Genomic DNA, 18,447 nt, shown 5'->3' on the forward strand with positions numbered 1-18,447 from the left:
GGCTAAAATGCTGATGCAGCGCGACCAGACGGCCATGCCCTGCCCTCTGTCACCAGTGCAGGGCAGTCCCCACCATCAATGCAGTCTTAAAGCGGGGGTCCCTAGCTCCCAGGCCACAGACCAGTACCAGTCCGTGACCTGAAGGAAACTGGGCCACACAGCAGGAGGTGAGTGGCAGGCGATCCTACCATCACCCCCAGATGGGCCCCTCGGGCTGCAGGAAAACAAGTGCAGGCTCCCACTGAGTCTGTGTTAATGGTCAGTTGTATAATTATTGCATTATATGTCGCAATGTAATAATAACTGCAGAAGTCAAGTTCACAGCAAGCGTAATGATGCATTTGAATCGTCCCGAAACCATCGCCCCTCCTCCCACCCCCATCTGTGGAAAAACTGTCTTCCATGAATCCAGTCCCTGGTGCTGAAAAGGTTGGGGACTGCTGCCTTAAGGCACACTCCTACAACCTTATCCCCCACCCCCAGCAACACACACACACACACCCCCTGCAAGAAGCCAGGCAGAGAGGGCAAGAGATGAACACTAACCCCTGCCCAGCAGTAAGGCAGCAGCATGGAAGGTGTGCTGCCCTGAGGAGGAGGGCTTCTTCCAAGGGTTTCGAAGACCCTGTACACACGCAAAGGCCTAAAGACAACCCCGCCCTACCTATTTCTACTCCAAAAGTACTTACGTATTTATCAAACCTGTGTCTACCTCATAAGTGAAAATGCTTAAAAATTAGATTTTGAGCCTCTGACATCAAATATACCAGGAAACGTCTAACTCTTTAAAACTAAAGAAGAAAGTCTGCTATGTTTTATTCCGAAACAATACTTCTGATTCATCTCCTCCTAGAAGGACTTTAAAGACATTTTTCCCAGGTTCCCAGGGCAATCTGGGCAGGTACACACAGGTTTGGTCACACATGTACTTTATTTCAAGCTCAAGGTTTTAAAGTCTGCCTAGAGAATTCCCTGGCAGTCCAGAGGTTAGGAATCCACACTTTCCCTGACAAGAGCCCCAGTTCAATCCCTGGTCAGGGAACTAAGATCCCATAAGCCGTGCAGCGCAGCCAAAAAAATTAACTGATTAATTAAAAATCTGCCTAAAAGTCAAAACAAACCAATCCATTTAAGAGGTTCAAATGACAATTATGATTGAGAACTTAAAATGAGGCACAAAGAATTATGCTGATCACGTAACATGTACAAATAAAACACAATCTTAATTTAATGCCAATAAAGGTCCATCCAGTCAAAGCTATGGTTTTTCCAGTAGTCATATATGGATGTGAGAGTTGGACAATAAAGAAAGCTGAGTGCCCAAGAATTGATGGTTTTGAACTGTGGTGTTGAAGAAGACTCTTGAGAGTCCCTTGGACTGCAAGAAGATCAAACTAGTCCATCCTAAAGGAAATCAGCCTTGAAGATTCATTGGAAGGACTGATGCTGAAGCTGAAACACCAATACTTTGGCCACCTGATGCGAAGAACTGACTCACTGGAAAAGACCCTGATGCTGGGAAAGATTGAAGGCAGGAGAAGGGGATGACAGAGGATGAGATGCTTGGATGGCATCACTGACTCAATGGACATGAGTTAGAGTAAGCTCCAGGAGTTGGTGATTGACAGGGAGGCCTGGAGTGCTGCAGTCCATGGGGTTGCAAAGGGTCGGACACGACTAAGTGACTGAATTGCACTGAACTGAAATGTGATCTTCCTAACTAAGAGATTTAAATTCTAATCAAGTATTACTTTAACACGATGCTTTTCTTTAACTGAGATTTTTACTGAGATGGGTGCAGATTCACCTGGAGTTAAAAGAAATAATACAGAGAGATCCCATGGATACTTGACCCAATCTTCCCCTACTGTAACATTTTGCAAAACCAAAGTGTATCACAACCAGGACGTTGACATTGCTATAACCCACAAGCATTCTGGTTTTCTCAGTTTCACTTTCATCCGTGTGTGTATGTTTAATTCCATACAGTTTCATCTCAAATAGATTCATCATCCACCATAGGAAAGACACCAAACCATGCCATCCCCTCAAGCATCTCCTGCATCGCCCTTTTATAGCCACACCCACATTGTTCCTGCTCCCTTTTCCCAACATCCCCAACCCTTGGAAACCACTAATATCGTCTCCATTTCTAAGATACTGTCATTTCTAGTCACAGTATGTAACCTTCGGAACTAGCTTTTTCCACATAATTCCCTGAAATCCCCCTCCCCCCAAGTTGCAGTGAGTATCAAAGGCTTGCCCCTCTTTATTGCTGTGTAGTTTCCATGGGGCGGATGAACCATAGTTTCTTTAACCATTCACCTGTTGTAGGACATCTGGGCTGTATTCCCGTTTGGGGCTATTATGAATAAAACTGAAATGGACATACATGCAGAGGGTTTGGTGTAAAACCAAGTGTTCATGCCTCCAGGATAAATGCCCAAGAGTGAGCTTGCTGGGCTGCATGGTCGTTACAAGTTTAGTTCTATAAGAAACTGTCCAACAATTTCCTAGAGTGGCCATCTTACATTCCTACCAGCAACACAGAGCTGAAATAGGTTAGTTGGGAGAACATTAGACTGAAAAATCTAAAGGTCCCTGGTTCAATCCCAGGTTTCCCTTGGACTGCAAGGAGATCAAACCAGTCAATCCTAAGGAAAATCAATTCTGAATATTCATTGGAAGGACTGATGCTGAAACTCCAATACTTTGGCCACCTGATGAGAAGAGCCGACTCACTGGAAAAGACCCTGATGCTGGGAAAGATTGAAAGCAGGAAGGGAAGGGGATGACAGAGGATGAGATGGCTGGATGGCATCACTGACTCAATCGATATGAGTTTGAGCAAGCTCAGGGAGTTGGTGATGAACAGGGAAGTCTGGCGTGCTGCAGTCCATGGGGTTGCAAAAAGTCGGACACAAATGGCCAGCTGAACAAAAACCAGCAACATGCTTGCGATCCAGTTTATGCCGCTTCCTCACCAGCATTTGGCGGTGTTATTGTTTTCTGTCTGAACCATTCTGGTAGTGGCTTTAACTTGCATTTACCATGCTCTTTTAAAAGGAATCAAAGTGTGAGCAACCTGAAACTTGCATCAATAAGATGGCTTGAGTGAACTCTGCTGGAGCATAGGATGCCAGCCCACCAGAACTATCCTGACCCCTCTAACGCTCTTTATTCCAGGTTAAGAGACAAAAAGAAGGCAGGGCAAGAGTTTTTAAAGTCTAACAAATGATAAGAAAGAAACTGCATTCTATTTTTGTGGCAGTTTGGACAAAGCAGGACTAACCACTGTGGCACTTTCTGATGGCACTGGGCCAGACGGAAATCGGGGAGCAAACCTGCCCTCTGCTCCTACTGCTCCTTGTGTTAACACCGAACCACTTCTTAAAATGGGGCACAACTGATTCTCTCTGCATAGGTTCCCTTAACAGAGCAATATCCTGTCTTGTTTGTCATACAGTAACGTTAGCCTAGAATCTAACAGGGTACCTAGTTGACAGCAAGTGTTTCAGAAATGCTAGACAAATGAACGGTTAGCATAGCTGGATAGGTGGGTGGGTGGATGGATGGATGGATGGGTAGATGGATGGATGGATGGGTGCATGGGTGGATGGATGGATGGATGGGTGGGTGGGTAGATGGATGGATGGGTGGATGGATGGATGGGTGGGTGGGTGGATGGATGGGTGGATGGATGGATGATGGATGGATGGATGGATGGGTGGATGGATGGATGGGTGGGTGGGTGGATGGATGGGTGGATGGATGGATGGGTGGGTGGGTGGGTGGATGGATGGGTGGATGGGTGGATGGGTGGATGGGTGGATGGGTGGATGGGTGGATGGATGGATGGATGGATGGGTGGATTGATGGATGGGTGGGTGGGTGGATGGATGGATGGATGGATGGGTAGATGGATGGATGATGGGTAGATGGATGGATGGGTGGATTGATGGATGGGTGGGTGGGTGGATGGGTGGGTGGATGGGTAGATGGATGGATGATGGGTAGATGGATGGATGGGTGGATTGATGGATGGGTGGGTGGATGGATGGGTGGGTGGATGGGTAGATGGATGGATGGGTGGATGGATAGATGGACATGCTCCTGCAAGTACTGGGAATTAACCTGGCAGTTATGACTGAGAACAAGAAATAAGCACCAAAATGTGGGGCTTTTTCGTCACTAATGTGAAAACTGGCTGATTGCCAAAGTGTCTGCTTGCATCACCTAACCCCTTATGAACCAAGACTGCTTTGCTGTTCCAATAAGGTAGGAAGGGGTTATGCCACATCTCACTGCCTACTTCCAGTTTTCACTTACTGAAGTCTCTTACAAATCATGTGTTGGGGGAAGCCTTAAATAGTGCTCAGCTGAGAAAACACAGGCACCCACCTATGAATGAGAACCTGAGTCCTCCCACGCCAGGGAAGGCTTCAGAGAGACAGACAAATTCAACTGGCACATTCCAAAGGCCGAAATCAGCACCTGAGAAAAAACCACGGACTTGTGGCCCTTCGTTTTGCAAATCTATAGTCTCCAAATCTTCCTCGCGGGGAGCCGGGACTCAGCCGCAGGGAGAGCTGGGCTGGCCGTGCCCCCCTCAGGCCCCCTCTCCTTCCCGCCTGCTTCAGCTTGCTCTCGGCTGCGGGTGCCGAGTGATAGCAGGATGTGCCTGAGTGGTTTCCCTCATTAGCTCACCTCCACGGGGAGGAGCGAAACCGTTAAGCCTTGGTGAAGACTCCTGTTGGCGACTGGGCCAGACTGCTGGGCACTCATTTTTGTACATCTGCCCAGAAACCACTCAGCAGGCATTGTTTGAGAAATAAATAAAAGAAGTCACTCAACAATGCTTATGCACGGCATAATTTATTACACACTACATAATCAACTGCAGATGCTACCAATATATGTATGTCAATATATGTGATATAGCCTCATATGAATATATGTGAGATATATAAACAGGAAAAAAAATCCCAAAGCCATCCCAGAGTCCAGACAACTGCATTCTAGCCTGCTTTTCCTCGGGGCAAAGGCCAGCGGGCCCAAACCAAGTTAATCTCACCCCTCCTAAGAGAGGCCCTGATGGAGGTGGAGGAGTCTGGATCCAAGAAACCCATTAGTGTGTGAGATTCCTATTAGGTGTGTGGTTTTGATGATATGCTGGGAAGGAGCACCACAGCTTTCCAGAGGTGAGCTTCCTCATCTCAGCCAATGCCATGGGACCACGCTCTTCAGGCCTGAAGCCGATGAGCTCAGCTGGTCGGGGCCCAGCGCTAACGATGTGGGTTCTGCCAGTCAAAGGTCGAGTGAGAAGGTACCCTGTGGTCATCCAGGGCACCCAGCCTTCTCCAAAAGCTCGCCCAGAGGTATTTTTGGCTCTGAGAGCAGAGAACACTATGCCTCAGGTGGTGAGGGTGTTCAAGAAAGGAGGCCACTGTCTGACCCGCCCCACACACGCTCCAAGCATAACAAACCCACGGCCAAAGCTCAGAGCCTTTCCTCAGCCTCCCCTCCCTGGGCGCTGCCCCCAACCCAGTCTTGCCAAAACCCAACAAGAGAGCCCAACCCAGAGAAAAGGCATTTAACTTTGGCCGGGGAGCCCAGTGGAAAGTTTTTATTACTTGTCATGGCAAAAAAAAAAAAAAAGAAGAAAAAGAAAATCACGCTTTTGAAAATAACCTCTTCTTTGGGGCCAGCAAAGGGAGAGATGGGACGAGACAGCATATGGAGCCCAGAAGCATCCTTCAGGGTTGGAACCACAGGTAGTGATAATGCCTGTCTCTATAGAATCATCCACAGTTCATGATGCCCCTGAGAAGGGGAGATAAAAGACAAGTGCAGCCCAAATATTCCACCCTGAAAAAGGACCAAAACAGCCACCCAAATTAAGGCCATCTGGGACACTCAGTCCAGGTGGTGGGGCCAGAGCTGAGGTTCATACTTACATAAGGACCAAGCGGACACGGACAAAGAGAGCAGTGTGCTCCAGCCTTACAGAACCCTGCCAAACAGCTGTCGCACAAATCAAACCTGTGGTCACAGAGGGATGGGACACACACACACACACACACAGATGACTCAGTGCGAACTCTGCCTCATTCCAAGAAAACTGCAAACAAAACTGCCTACTGAGTTTGCCTAAGATGTGCACTACAGATAAAAGGTCAAGCCCACCTGTCCACCCAGGCCTGTAAGGAGATGCAGGAGGCTGAAATAAGCAGACGGCTCCACCCTCTACAAGCCACCTCCCTCCTTTGGTGAGGGTGGGGGGCTTCCCTGACACCCCCAGGCAGATGTGGCCCACTCCTCCCAGGAGGCATCTCCGGTGTCACTTCTCACTCAGCTCCTGATCTGTGTCTCCCTGTCCTTTTTCCCACAAGCCAGCACAAGCTTGAAACAGGGTCAGAGAAAGCCACGCAGGAGAGGAATGTAGGTACGGCTGAAGAGACAGCCTCTGCCCTCTGGGCTTTCAGAATCTCAACAGATGCCTCCTTTCTGAACACCGCGGAGGGAACTGCTCCCAGGAGCCCACGAAGACTGCAGTCACGGCACACAGTGAACGCCAGCAGGCCCCCGCGGCAGCTTTCACTGGCTACCATCATACGCTAGCACAACCTTGAGAACTATTAGACCCTCACCACCACCCCCGGAAGCAAGCGGTACCATCCCTGATGCACAAAATGAGGTGAAAGACTCCGAGATATTAACTGGCTTTCAAGACTGCATTGCTTGAAAGTGACAAAGCTGGGTTTCAGCCAGGAGCTCTGAGCCATCCTGAATAGGGTCTCCTCACAGTAAGAGCTACAAGCAAATTAACCAGAGGAACATCTATATCCTAAACTAGGTAGTTTTCTGATGGTGGTGGGTGCAGAACAGGAGCTGAAAATGGAGCGAATTTGGAGAGGAGGAGGCCCATCCGGCCACAAATAGATGGTTAACCTGCCTCTCACACTGTCTGAACTGAAAAAAAGTGAAGGCACTAGTCCTCAGTCAGCTCCAACTCTGCGACCGTCAGGCTCCTCTGTCCATGGAAATCTCCAGGCAAGAATACTGGAGTGGGTAGCCATTCCCTTCTCCAGGGAATCATTTCAACTCAGGATAGAACCCAGGTCTCCCGCACTGCAGGCAGAGTCTTCACCGTCTGAGCCATTTGAACAGTCAGATGGCTGTTTGCCATTTGAACCAGTCCATTGTTTCATGTCCAGTTGTTCTAACTGTTGCTTCTTAATCCGCACAGGTTTCTCAAGAGGCAGGTAAGGTGGTCTGGTAATCTCATCTCTTGAAGAACTTTCCACAGTTTGTTCTTATCCACACAGTCAAAGGATTAAGCATAGTTAATGAAGCAGAAGGAGATGTTTTCCTGGAATTCCCTTGCTTTCTCTATGATTCTTCAGCTGTTGGCAATTTGATCTCTGATTCCTCTACCTTTTCTAAATATAGCTTGTATATCTGGAAATTCTCACTTTACGTACTGTTGAGGCCTAGCTTGAAGGATTTGGGGCATTACCTTGCTAGCGTGTAAAATGATGTAACTGTTCTATAGTTTAAACATTCTTTGGCATTCTCCTTCTTTCGGATTGGAATGAAAACTGACATTTTCCAATCCTGTGGCCACTGCTGAGTTTTCCAAATTTGCTGGCATATTGAATGTAGCACTTTCACAGCATCATCTTTCAGGATTTGAAACAGCTCAGCTGGAATTCCATCACCTCCACTAGTTTTGTTCAGTGACGCTTCCTAAGGCCCACCTGACCTCACATTCCAAGATGTCTGTCTCTAGGTGAGTGACCACACCACTGTGGTTATCCAGGTTATTAAAACCTTTTTTGCATAGTTCTGTGTATTCCTGCCACTTCTTCTTAATCTCTTCTGCTTATGTTAGGTTTTTACCATTTCTGTCCTTTATTGTGGCCATTTTTGCATGAAATGTTCCCTTCCTATCTCCAACTTCTTTGAAGAGATCACTAGTCTTTCCCATTCTACTGTTTTCCTCTATTTCTTTGCACTGTTAACTGAAGAAGCCCTTCTTATCTCTCCTTGCTATTCTCTGAAAATCTGCATTCAGTAGAATGTCTTTCCCTTTCTCCCTTGCCTTTTGCTTTTCTTAGTTCCTCAGCTATTTGTAAAGCCTCCTCAGACAACCATTTAGGCTTCTTGCATTTCTTTTTCTTGGGGACAGTTTTGGTCGCCCTCTATTGTCCAATGTTATGAACCTCAGTCCATAGTTCTTCAGGCACCTGTCTACCAGATCTAATCCTTTGAATCTAATCATCACCTCCACTGTATAATCATAAGGTATTTGATTTAGGTCATACCTGAATGGCCTAGTGGTTTTCCCTAATTTCTTCAATTTAAGCCTGAATTTGGCAATAAGGAGGTCATGATCTAAGCCACAGTCAGCCCCAGGTCTTGTTTTTGCTGACTGTGTAGAGCTTCTCCATCTTCAGCTGCAAAGAACATAATCAATCTGATTTCAGTTTCGACCATCTGGTGATGTCCATGTGCAGAGTCTTCTCTTGGGTTGTTGGAAATGGGTGTTTGCTATGACCAGCATGTTCTCTTTGACAAAACTCTGTTAGCCTTCACCATGCTTCATTTTGTAGTCCAAGGCCAAACTCCTGGTATCTCTTGAGTTTCTACTTCTGCATTCCAATCCCCTGTGGTGAAAAGAACACCTTTCTTGGTGTTAGTTCTAGAAGGTGTTGTCTTCATAGAACCGGTCAACTTCAGCTTGTCTGGCATCAGTGGATGGGGCACAGACTTGGATTACTGTGACACTGAATGATTTGTCTTTGTTGCTACAACTAGCATTATTTCATTCTTTTTATGGCTGAGTACTATTCCACTGTTGGAGAAGGAAGTGGCAACCCACTCCAGTATTCTTGCCCAGAGAGGTCAACGGACAGAGGAGCCATGGGATTGCAAAGTATCAGACACGACTGAGCAACTAACATGATAGTCCATTTCCACATCTATATCCATTCATCTGTCAATGGACATTAAGGTTTCTTCCATGTCTTGGTTATTATAAATAGAGAGAAGCCCACCATTTTTAAAAAAGAAAAAAAAATTTATTATTTCATTAACCTTACTTTATAGAAAATGATGAATTAAGATTCGGTGGTGAATAGCCTTTCCATGGTCAGAAAGCTAACAAATGAGCAAGTCCAAGAACTAATCCATCATCCAGGACTCTTCCACTCCACAACAGCTGGCCCTTTCCCACAGCAGCAGTAATGATAACAGCTTCATTCCACAGATCCTCCCCAAAATAGTTCTTCTCCCCCCAACAGGGAAAGAAAATACAGATACTGAGCTATTCATTTTACAGATGGGAAAGCTGAGACCTAGGGGTAGTAAGTCACCCACGTATGGGCAGAGCAGCTTTGTGTTAGAAATAAAAATGTTAAATTTCTAGAAAGGTTGATGTCACAACAAACCACCAAACCAACTTGTGGAAGAAAAGAAACCCATTAATGAAGGTTGAGGTAGGTATATTCATTATCAGTTTAGGAATGCAAAATCATGTATTCTTTATTATTAGGTGTGCTTGGAAGCTTCTTTAAAATTAGATGAAGGTGGTCAAAAGGTACAAACTTTCAATTATCGGAAAAGTAAGTTCTAGTGTACACCATGACAACTGTGGCTACTGTGATATGATATACTTGAAAGCCACTGAGCAAGGAGATCCTAAAAGTTCTCATCACAGGAAAAAACATTCTTTCTTCTCTTTTTTTTTTGTACCTGTATGATGCGTGTTAGCTAAGCTTATCATGGTAATCTTTTCACAACATATGTATGTTAAGTCATTATGCAGTTTCTATCCAACAGTAACAATTTATCACATCTTTATCTTTTATTTTTATGTCTTGATTTTATTTTTTTAATCTGGTAATTTCTCTTATTGACCAGTAACAAACCTTTCTCACCTTTTCCAGGCTTCAAAGGCCAATATCCATGCCCCCTGATTTCCTAGCTCAGGGTTCCTTCTTGACAAAAAGCAAAGAAGAAGCTGAACTGGAAATGATGCACATAACCGTACCTTCCTCGAAAGCAGGTTGGCGACTTGAGACACGCTCATGTGGCCAAGGAATAACCACACCAGCCGCTCCTTCCCCCACTCCATCCAGAAGCTCCACTCAAAGTCAGTCGGGTCCTAAACAGGCCAAAACAGCAGTTTATCAGAGAGATCTTCGTACATCTTTGAGGCAGAACACAAACTCCAGTTAAGAAAATAACTGCAAGAAAAGGCCGATGTGAGTTCAAATGCTATAAAACGGCATTGACACATTTCCAGTCTCCATCACTCTCACACACACACACACACACACACACACACACACACACACACCCCTATTATATGCTTCCCTCCAGCTTGGCCAGTCTCAAAGGTCTTTGTTAAAGTTGATCCCCACCCCCACCCCAGGACCCTCTGTGGGACAGAAACTATTATTAACCCTATGTTATAAAAGATGTAACATAGACTTAAAGAATTCCCTTTGTTTCCTCAGTGTCAAGCGGATAGGACAAATAATTAATGAGGTTATCTCAGTTTGGTCACTTAGCTGCTTTCACCAACAAGAGAAATGTACACTGGATACTAATAAAATTGTATAAGATCAGTCATGTTAAATCTTGCTGTCATTTACAGGCCGGAGGATAATTTGATAAAGAAATTGGCCCATTCCCTATAAGCTTTATGAGGAAAGAATGAAAGATACAGTTCCCTTCCCCTCAGGAAGCTCTGTGTCCACCGGCATCCTATGTCTGCACCCATTCTAGGCTCTGTCTACCCAGCTCCCCGGCAGGGGCAGGTGAAAACCTCTGGCGAGAGTGGACTCGTGGACACCTGGGGACTCACAACCAAGAGCCTTGGCCTCAGGAGCCCCAGGGAGATCGCGGCAGCCAAGCTGAGCATGGAGGGAGAAAACACCATGACTGGCCACTCTCAAATGGCCCACGAGCAGGAATGAGGACTGGAAGCCCTCAGAAGTTGCTATCCAATTGGTTCAGTGGGGAAGGAACCCTCCACTGATTATTGATCCACTGATACTAAACACCTCCCTAGGTGTGGAACTTTAGGCCAATTCTTTTTTTTTTTTTTTTTTGGTCAAGCCACAGGGTGTATGGCATCTTAGTTCCCTGACCAGGGATAGAACCAGTGCCCCCTATAGAAGTACAGAGTCTTAACTGAAGGAGGAAACAGACAGAACAGGCTCCATCTTGAAAGCAGGACTCCATCTTGGGCTGGACTGTGGACTTGGAGCTACGCTCAGTATCTATGGAAACGACATACCAACTGGAAAACCAGATCCCCTGGATGGAAGAGCCCCAGGGCTCATACCTAGACTCTCCGTTGGGTAAAAGAATATCCTAATTATCTACGCAACTGAATTGAATCATAAATTCTATTATGCTTATTGACAATGATCCACTGTTATCTACCTAGGCTTAAGGCATAGACTCACAGGTTAACTTTGATTGTATCTTTATTTTCCTTTGTTCAGACTAGCTTCAGGGAATTTGGGAAGGTGGGTTTGAGCACATACACCTAGGGTATATAAGGTTTTCACAAAAACTGGTTGGGGTCCTTGGCTAAGAGGAGACTCTGCCTTGGGCCCGCCGGTGTAATAAACTGCACTCCACTATCTGAAAAGTTGACTCATTGGAAAAGACTCTGATGCTGGGAGGGATTGGGGGCAGGAGGAGAAGGGGACGACAGAGGATGAGATGGCTGGATGGCATCACTGACTCGATGGACGTGAGTCTGAGTAAACTCCAGGAGTTGGTGATGGACAGGGAGGCCTGGTGTGCTGCGATTCATGGGGTCGCAAAGAGTCGGACACGACTGAGCAACTGAACTGAACTGAACTGATCTGCATTGTCCTTCTGAGTGAGTTTGTTTCCCGGAACGCGCGGCTACAACATAACCACTGGACAACCAAGGAACTCCCTGAACCAATTTTTTAATTGGATTTAGAGGAAAACAGGATTTTTGTTTGTTTCCTTTCCTGCACGTGAGGACTGAGGGGTAATTCCATACAAGTTACATACATTACAAAACACTTTTTTCTAGAAGGTAAAGGACAGATTAAAGGGATCTTGATTCATATCAGACTATGGAAGCAGAGGTAGCAGATACGCAGCCAAGCTGCCGACTCAGCTTGGGTTTGGATCCCACATCCACCCGCACAGTGGCTGTGATGACCGTGAGCAAGACACGTCACCTCTCTGCCTGTCTATATGCTATCAGGCCTGACAGTCTAGGGACCTGTGAGGTTTAAGGGAGAGTACATGCATATCGACAATTTAAAACAATACCTGGCACTCTGTGGTCACTAAAAATTTTGTTACTTGCTGCTAACTGGTGGTCCCACGTGCGTTCCATCCCATGTGAACCCCCTAACATCAAATCATGCTTTTACATTCTGCCTCTTGTTTCAAAAAAAAAAAAAAAGTGTTTTCTATTTTCCAAATAAAGAAAGACAACGGTACTGTGCTTCTGAAACAACGTGTGCTCCCCACACCCAAGATCCTGATCCACACACAACCTGCTCATACAGCCCTGAGAGGATAAGAGGCAGGAAGGCCAGGGGTCTTCAAACGGAGGAAACAGGCTGCCACCGTCAGACTTTTTTTTAACCTCTCTCAAGCGACAGGAGGAAGCAAGCTGCAAGTGTTAGATTTTTCCCTTTTCTCTACACAAATTTAAAAAGAGGTTTCTTTTAAAATTCTGTGTTGCCATGACGATACCTGGTTCCACCTGAACTGAACTTTTCTCCAACCCTGAGCTAACCAATGCATTTTCCTTATGAACTGTTTGTCTTGAGCTATGTTAATGTTACCCTAGTCTCTGTCTTCAAGTCGGTTCTGCCTAAGACTCAGAAGCGACTTGACTTGACAGACCAGTATGTTTTACTCTCGCGAATGTTCTCTTCAGCTATGTTAACGAGACTGTATTTGCTTGGAAGCCTGCCTTTCTTCAAGATTCATGTCAATCATTTTATGGCCCGGGACAACTCACCTTGTGCCAGTGTTATCTCAAAATGCATGTTGTGGGTGAGGAGCCTGGCGCGAGTCTCTGAGTTTTGAGACATTTCCTTTCTCTAATTAGCAGACTGCCAGTAGCTACTCGGGGAGATGGTGATGGACAGGGAGGCCTGGTGCGTTGCAACTCATGGGGTCACAAAGAGTCGGACACAACTGAGCAACTGAACTAAACTGAACTGAGTAGCTAAACAACATCTGGCTAAAGACTAGCAGGGAGGCACTCTTTCTGCCCCCTTCTGAGGTCTATGTCACAAGCTTCCTCTATCTCTTTTATATTTTAATAAAACTTTATTACACAAAAGCTCTGAGCTATCAAGCCTCGTCACTGGCCCCAGACTGAATTCTTCTCTTCTGGAGGCCGAGAATCCCAGCGTCTTTCACAGCTCAGCAACAACCTTTCAGCCCGTATCCCATGACAGTCATAGGTTCGGTCCAATTCCTTCCATTTAAAGACTGGCTGCATCAGGGCCTGGGAGGCCCACACTGCCCACCCAGGCAGCACAGAGCAAAGAACTCAAAGCGTTAGCCCGGCTTCATCCCTGGTCCACAGCTTAGTGCCTCATCTCAAAAATGTCAAATCGGTGGAGAGTCAACCAACTGATTAAAGGCACAAAGGTCATGTAATGAGAGCATGCTAGCAACAGGCCCCTTTGTAACAGGGGTGCAGGAAAAAAAGACACTAAAAACCAACATTCAAATCCAAAACAGCGGGGGCACATGTATACATATAGCTGAGTCACTGTGCTGGGCAGTAGAAGCACATTGTAAAGCAACTCTATCCCAATAAAAATTAATTTTAAAAACATTAAAAATATTTTTTTAGAAAGGAAACAAACAAACAAAAAATTCTTTATGCTTCATCCTAAGGCCCAGGACTACTGAAAACACTGAGCTGGTAAAATCCCATCAATAAAATGACACAGTCTTTCATCACTAGTTATTTCAGAAAATGGCCATTTAAAGGAAATAAAAATGTTTCTCTTACATCTATTTAAAATATATTTACCTAAAGGAAATAACCAGACAGAAAAGCCAAGTTAATGAATAGAGCAAGATGGCCAATAAGTAGCAGTTAATGATTCAGATAAGAAGAATCTGACTCACTTGATTCTATTAGGTAGTCAGAACAGGGAAAAGGAGTCCAGAATGGCGGTGGCTAAAAGATAAGGAAGAGAAAAGCCCTCGAAAATAGAACAAATGAAGGTCCGAGGACCGGAGTTAGGACCTCAGGTAAAATAAACAACACTCCTGGCTGGCCCAATTTACACAGGACAGGCCCAGGGAGAGAAAAACAAATAAAAAGAGGAGCCAAAGCTTGCTTTCTCTCTCTCTCTCTCTCTCTCCCCCGCGTGCTGGGGCGCTCTTCTCTTCGCATCTTTGGATCGACGTGCCCTCACGCCTTGAAGATGGATTTTCCTGCTATCTTCTAAATAAAATAGAGCTGTAACACTGAGCTGTAACACTGAGCTGTAACACTGATTTGCCTAAGAGCTATATAACATGGTCTGTTCGAGACCTGAGAGCTGTGACACGCCGAGGGGGCTTTAATGTCCGTCACTCCAAGTCTTTGTTGTGACGAGACAAAAACCGAGGAGCATACACTCACCTGATGATTCCGTAAGCAAAGTCTTACAGACCCTGAGCTCAATCACTAATTTAAGGTAAATCTTAAAGTGTCAAGTCAGGAACAATTTTTTCATCTTCTGTTCCTTCCCCATTTCCTATCTCGATCCCACAGTTCTTAGTCAATCAGAAACCTCTTCTTAGGACTTCTCTTGTGGTCCAGTGGTTAAGACCCCACGCTTCCAAAGCAGGGGGACACAGGTTCAATCCCTGGTCAGGGAACTAAGATCCCACATGCTGTGTGGCCAAAATAACAAAATAAAACCTAAAAATAATAAGAAACCTCTTCCTCAGGTCTGTAAGGGAGTCAGATATAAACCAGGGATAAATTCTAGCCAGACAGAACCATTAAGGCTCCTCCACAAAGAAAGGGGAGCCTGAACTCTTAAGATTCACATCCAATCTTCAACATTAGTGCTTCCCAAACCTCAGTGGCTATACAAACCACCTACAGGTGTTGCTAAAATGTGGATTATGGTCCAGGAAATCCGGGATGGGGCCTGGGATTCTGTGGTACAAGCTCTCAGGTGACGCCACGCTGCTGGCCCGGAGATCACATTTCCAGTAGCAGAGATCGACGCCATCAATCTAAGATTCCCTATGTTGTTTGTAAGCCCAGAGAATCCTTAACAGCTCACCCCACCCCTCGCCATTCCCAGGCAAGGACCTGGGAATAGAGTTAGACCACCTAATATTCACAAACAGAGCAAGCACCATCCTGCTCACTATAGAAAGCACCTAGATTCAAGCATAAAATCCACTGAGTGAGCAGCAAGGTTATTCATTCTGAGGCTTTCATCTGCAACAAGGCAAGAACAGAGAAGTCTAAGCACAAAGCCGTGATGATTCTGCGTCTCTTCAACAGTGACTACAACCTCCTGGTGAAACACTTTCTCCTACACTCAACAAGAAAAAGGATCTGAGCCTCTCTTCCTACAGACAGCAGAGTTCCACAGTAGGTAGTGTGGGGAAATATGAATTCCTCAGCCTTGAGGAGGTCACGGTACCAACACTAACTCTCCACACTCTGAAAACCACTGCAAAGCAAGACAGGGACCAGTGGTGTCATCCATCTACATACCTAGAGATACAACTGAGACCTCCCTCTCATGCAAATCACTAATTAACATTCTGGGTATCGCTTAAGGTAGTTTCTTGTTTCTTTTTTAATCCACGTTACAGATGAGTCAACTGGTGGTCAGAGCAGGCAAATTATTTGGCCACAACTAGAGAGGGCAGGGCTGGGTTTCAAACCCAGTCCTTTCCCATGATGCATCTCTACTTGTGCTAAGCCCTCCACCTGGATTCCTCTGCCACACCCAGACACACACACACACACACACACCCGCATACACACACACCCCCACCATCTGACCAAACTGTTCCCAACACCAGGGTCAGTCACCTCCTTAATGCCCCATAACCATAGACACGTCAGCTCAGGTGTGAAGCTTCCTCTGCCCTTCCTGGTGGACCTCGCTGCATCCCCTTCTCTGTCATCCACACCTCAATCCCAGCACATTTTACTACAGTACATTTATGCTAGCCGTCTTTATTCTAGCTATTTCATGTATTTTCTCTCTAGAGGGGAAAAAAATGGTAAGCTCCTGAGAGCAAGAACCTTGACTTAAGCACAAATTTGTATAATGAATGCCCAACACTCAATGAGCCTTCACAACAGTGGGGGTGTGAAATCACGTGACCTAAGTTCTCATCACATTTCTCCCCCTCTGTAGACTTGAATGAGTCATGTTTAAACTACCTGGCCCTGAGCCTTCCTGTGTGTAAAATGAAGGGCAGAACAAGCAGACGCCTCAGATGGCTTTCAGAGAGTGGAAAAAGCAACTATTTTCCAGGCTAAAGGAAAGAAATACTAAGAGAACGGCTTGTGACTCACCTACATACAGCATCCTGACTGACTGCCCATCATTGGAGGGTGTGGGGGTGATTCCCTCTCACATGCCCATGGGGCCAATCCAGGCCTCCAACTTCCACATCCACACTGCCAGCCTACCCTGCTCCAGAAAGTTCCCACTCGTCCAGCCTCTTCTCCAGATTGCAAAGAAACTACTACAGCACACAGACTGACTATGCTGTAGGCAGAATCATACCGCATAACCTAAGAAAAGGAAAACTATACTCAGGTTAAATATCGTGTCCAGGGTCCCACAGCTAATATACGACAGAGCCCGACTTTAAAGACCCAGGTCCTCAGGCTGCAAAACCTGTGTTTCATGTGGTCAAATAAATAACATAAAGTTTACCATCTTAACCATTTTTAAGTGTATAGTGTAGTGGCCTTAAGAATATTCACATTAGTATACAACCATCACCACCATCCAGCTCCAGAACTCCTTTTGTCTTGAAAACTGGAACTCTGTGCCCATTAAATAGTAACTCCCCATTCCTCCTGACCCCGGCTCCTGACCACACTCTTCTGCTTTCTGCCTCTACGGATTTGACTACCACAGGCACCTCGTATAAGTAGAATCATACTGTATTTGACCTTTTGTGTCTGGCTTGTTCCATGTGCGTAATGTCCTCAAGGTTTATCCACGTTGTAGCTTACTACAGAATTCCCCTCCCTTCCAAGGCTGAGTAATTCTCCACCATCACATGGGCAAGCCACATCTTGTTTATCCGTTCACCTGTTGATGGACAGTTGGGTTGCTTCTACCTCTTGGCTGTTATGGATAATGAACATGGGTGTACTAAATGTTTACTTTTTAATGTTTTGAATTCTCAGTGATTCCTTAATGTTGCCAAGTGACATGTGTACTTGTATCTGGCAGTTTAAATCGCTTTCAAAAATCATCTGGTAGTTCAAGCACAACAAGTTAAAAGAGAAAAATACCTGGCAAATGAAGATCTTACACTGCCAACTCACCACTGAGCAAAGTTTTCCTTATTCTAGCCATAAATCTCATCAGCCTTGAAGCTCACCAGACGACAGCACTCACTTCTGGCCTCTTAGCTGGAGTCCTACACTGTTATCACAGGGGGATGGCCAAAACTCTCCTTCTGTGCTTTTTCTTGCATTCCTCAGACCATGCTGAATTAACACTGGCTGAAGATAACACAATCCCATGGCTAATAAGGCCAGGCCACTGGACTGAAATGTTTAAGCACCCAGTGCCAAGGAAAGCCCCAAGGGGCCTACCAAGACACCCCAAGGGAAGCGGAGAAAATCATCCCAGAGATAAATTCAGTTACTCCAAGTCCACCAGTGACTTTTTAACCCAGACTCTCCCAGGACTTTACCTGCTTTTCAGTAAATCACTGCTCTTGCCAGTAGCTGAAATTTTAACTCAAATATTAGAAGCTTATTTGCCAGGATTTAATCGAACTGAAACTCCATAACTTAGGGATTCTGAAAACATTTGAGTTGGGCAGTTTGTTGTTATTGTTGTTTTAAGGTAAAATTCACATAACAGAATGAACCAGATTAAACTCAACCCAGTGGCATTTATACTCCCAATGTCATACAACAATCACCCCTATCTAGTTCCAGAACATTTTCATCACCCCAAAAGGAAGCTCTGTGCCCATTAATCAGTTATTCCCATCCCCCTTCTTCTGCAGGCTCTGATAATCACAAATCTGCCTTCTGTCTCTATGGACTTGGCTACACTGGGAATTTCATCTAAATGGAGTTCTACAATGTGTGACTTGGCTTCTTTCACCTGGCACAATGTTGCTAGGGTTGATCCACGTTGTAACTCGTGCGAGTACACCATTCCTTTTTATAGCTGAATCACATCT

The 18,447-nt window shown here is 45.5% G+C and overlaps 1 protein-coding gene across 2 annotated transcripts in view; it reads right to left on the minus strand.

Moving 5' to 3' along the window:
* HHAT (hedgehog acyltransferase) overlaps window positions 1-18,447 on the minus strand; it is a 373,409-nt gene that overhangs the window by 296,192 nt on the left and 58,770 nt on the right. For both annotated transcript variants that reach the window (XM_069544234.1, XM_069544235.1), the window contains exon 4: window positions 10,055-10,168. In XM_069544234.1, coding sequence (XP_069400335.1) covers window positions 10,055-10,168 — 114 coding nt within the window. The remainder of the gene's footprint in view (window positions 1-10,054; window positions 10,169-18,447) is intronic.

This window comes from Ovis canadensis, chromosome 12 (genome assembly GCF_042477335.2).
Source record: "Ovis canadensis isolate MfBH-ARS-UI-01 breed Bighorn chromosome 12, ARS-UI_OviCan_v2, whole genome shotgun sequence".
Classification (NCBI taxonomy): Eukaryota; Metazoa; Chordata; class Mammalia; order Artiodactyla; family Bovidae; genus Ovis; species Ovis canadensis.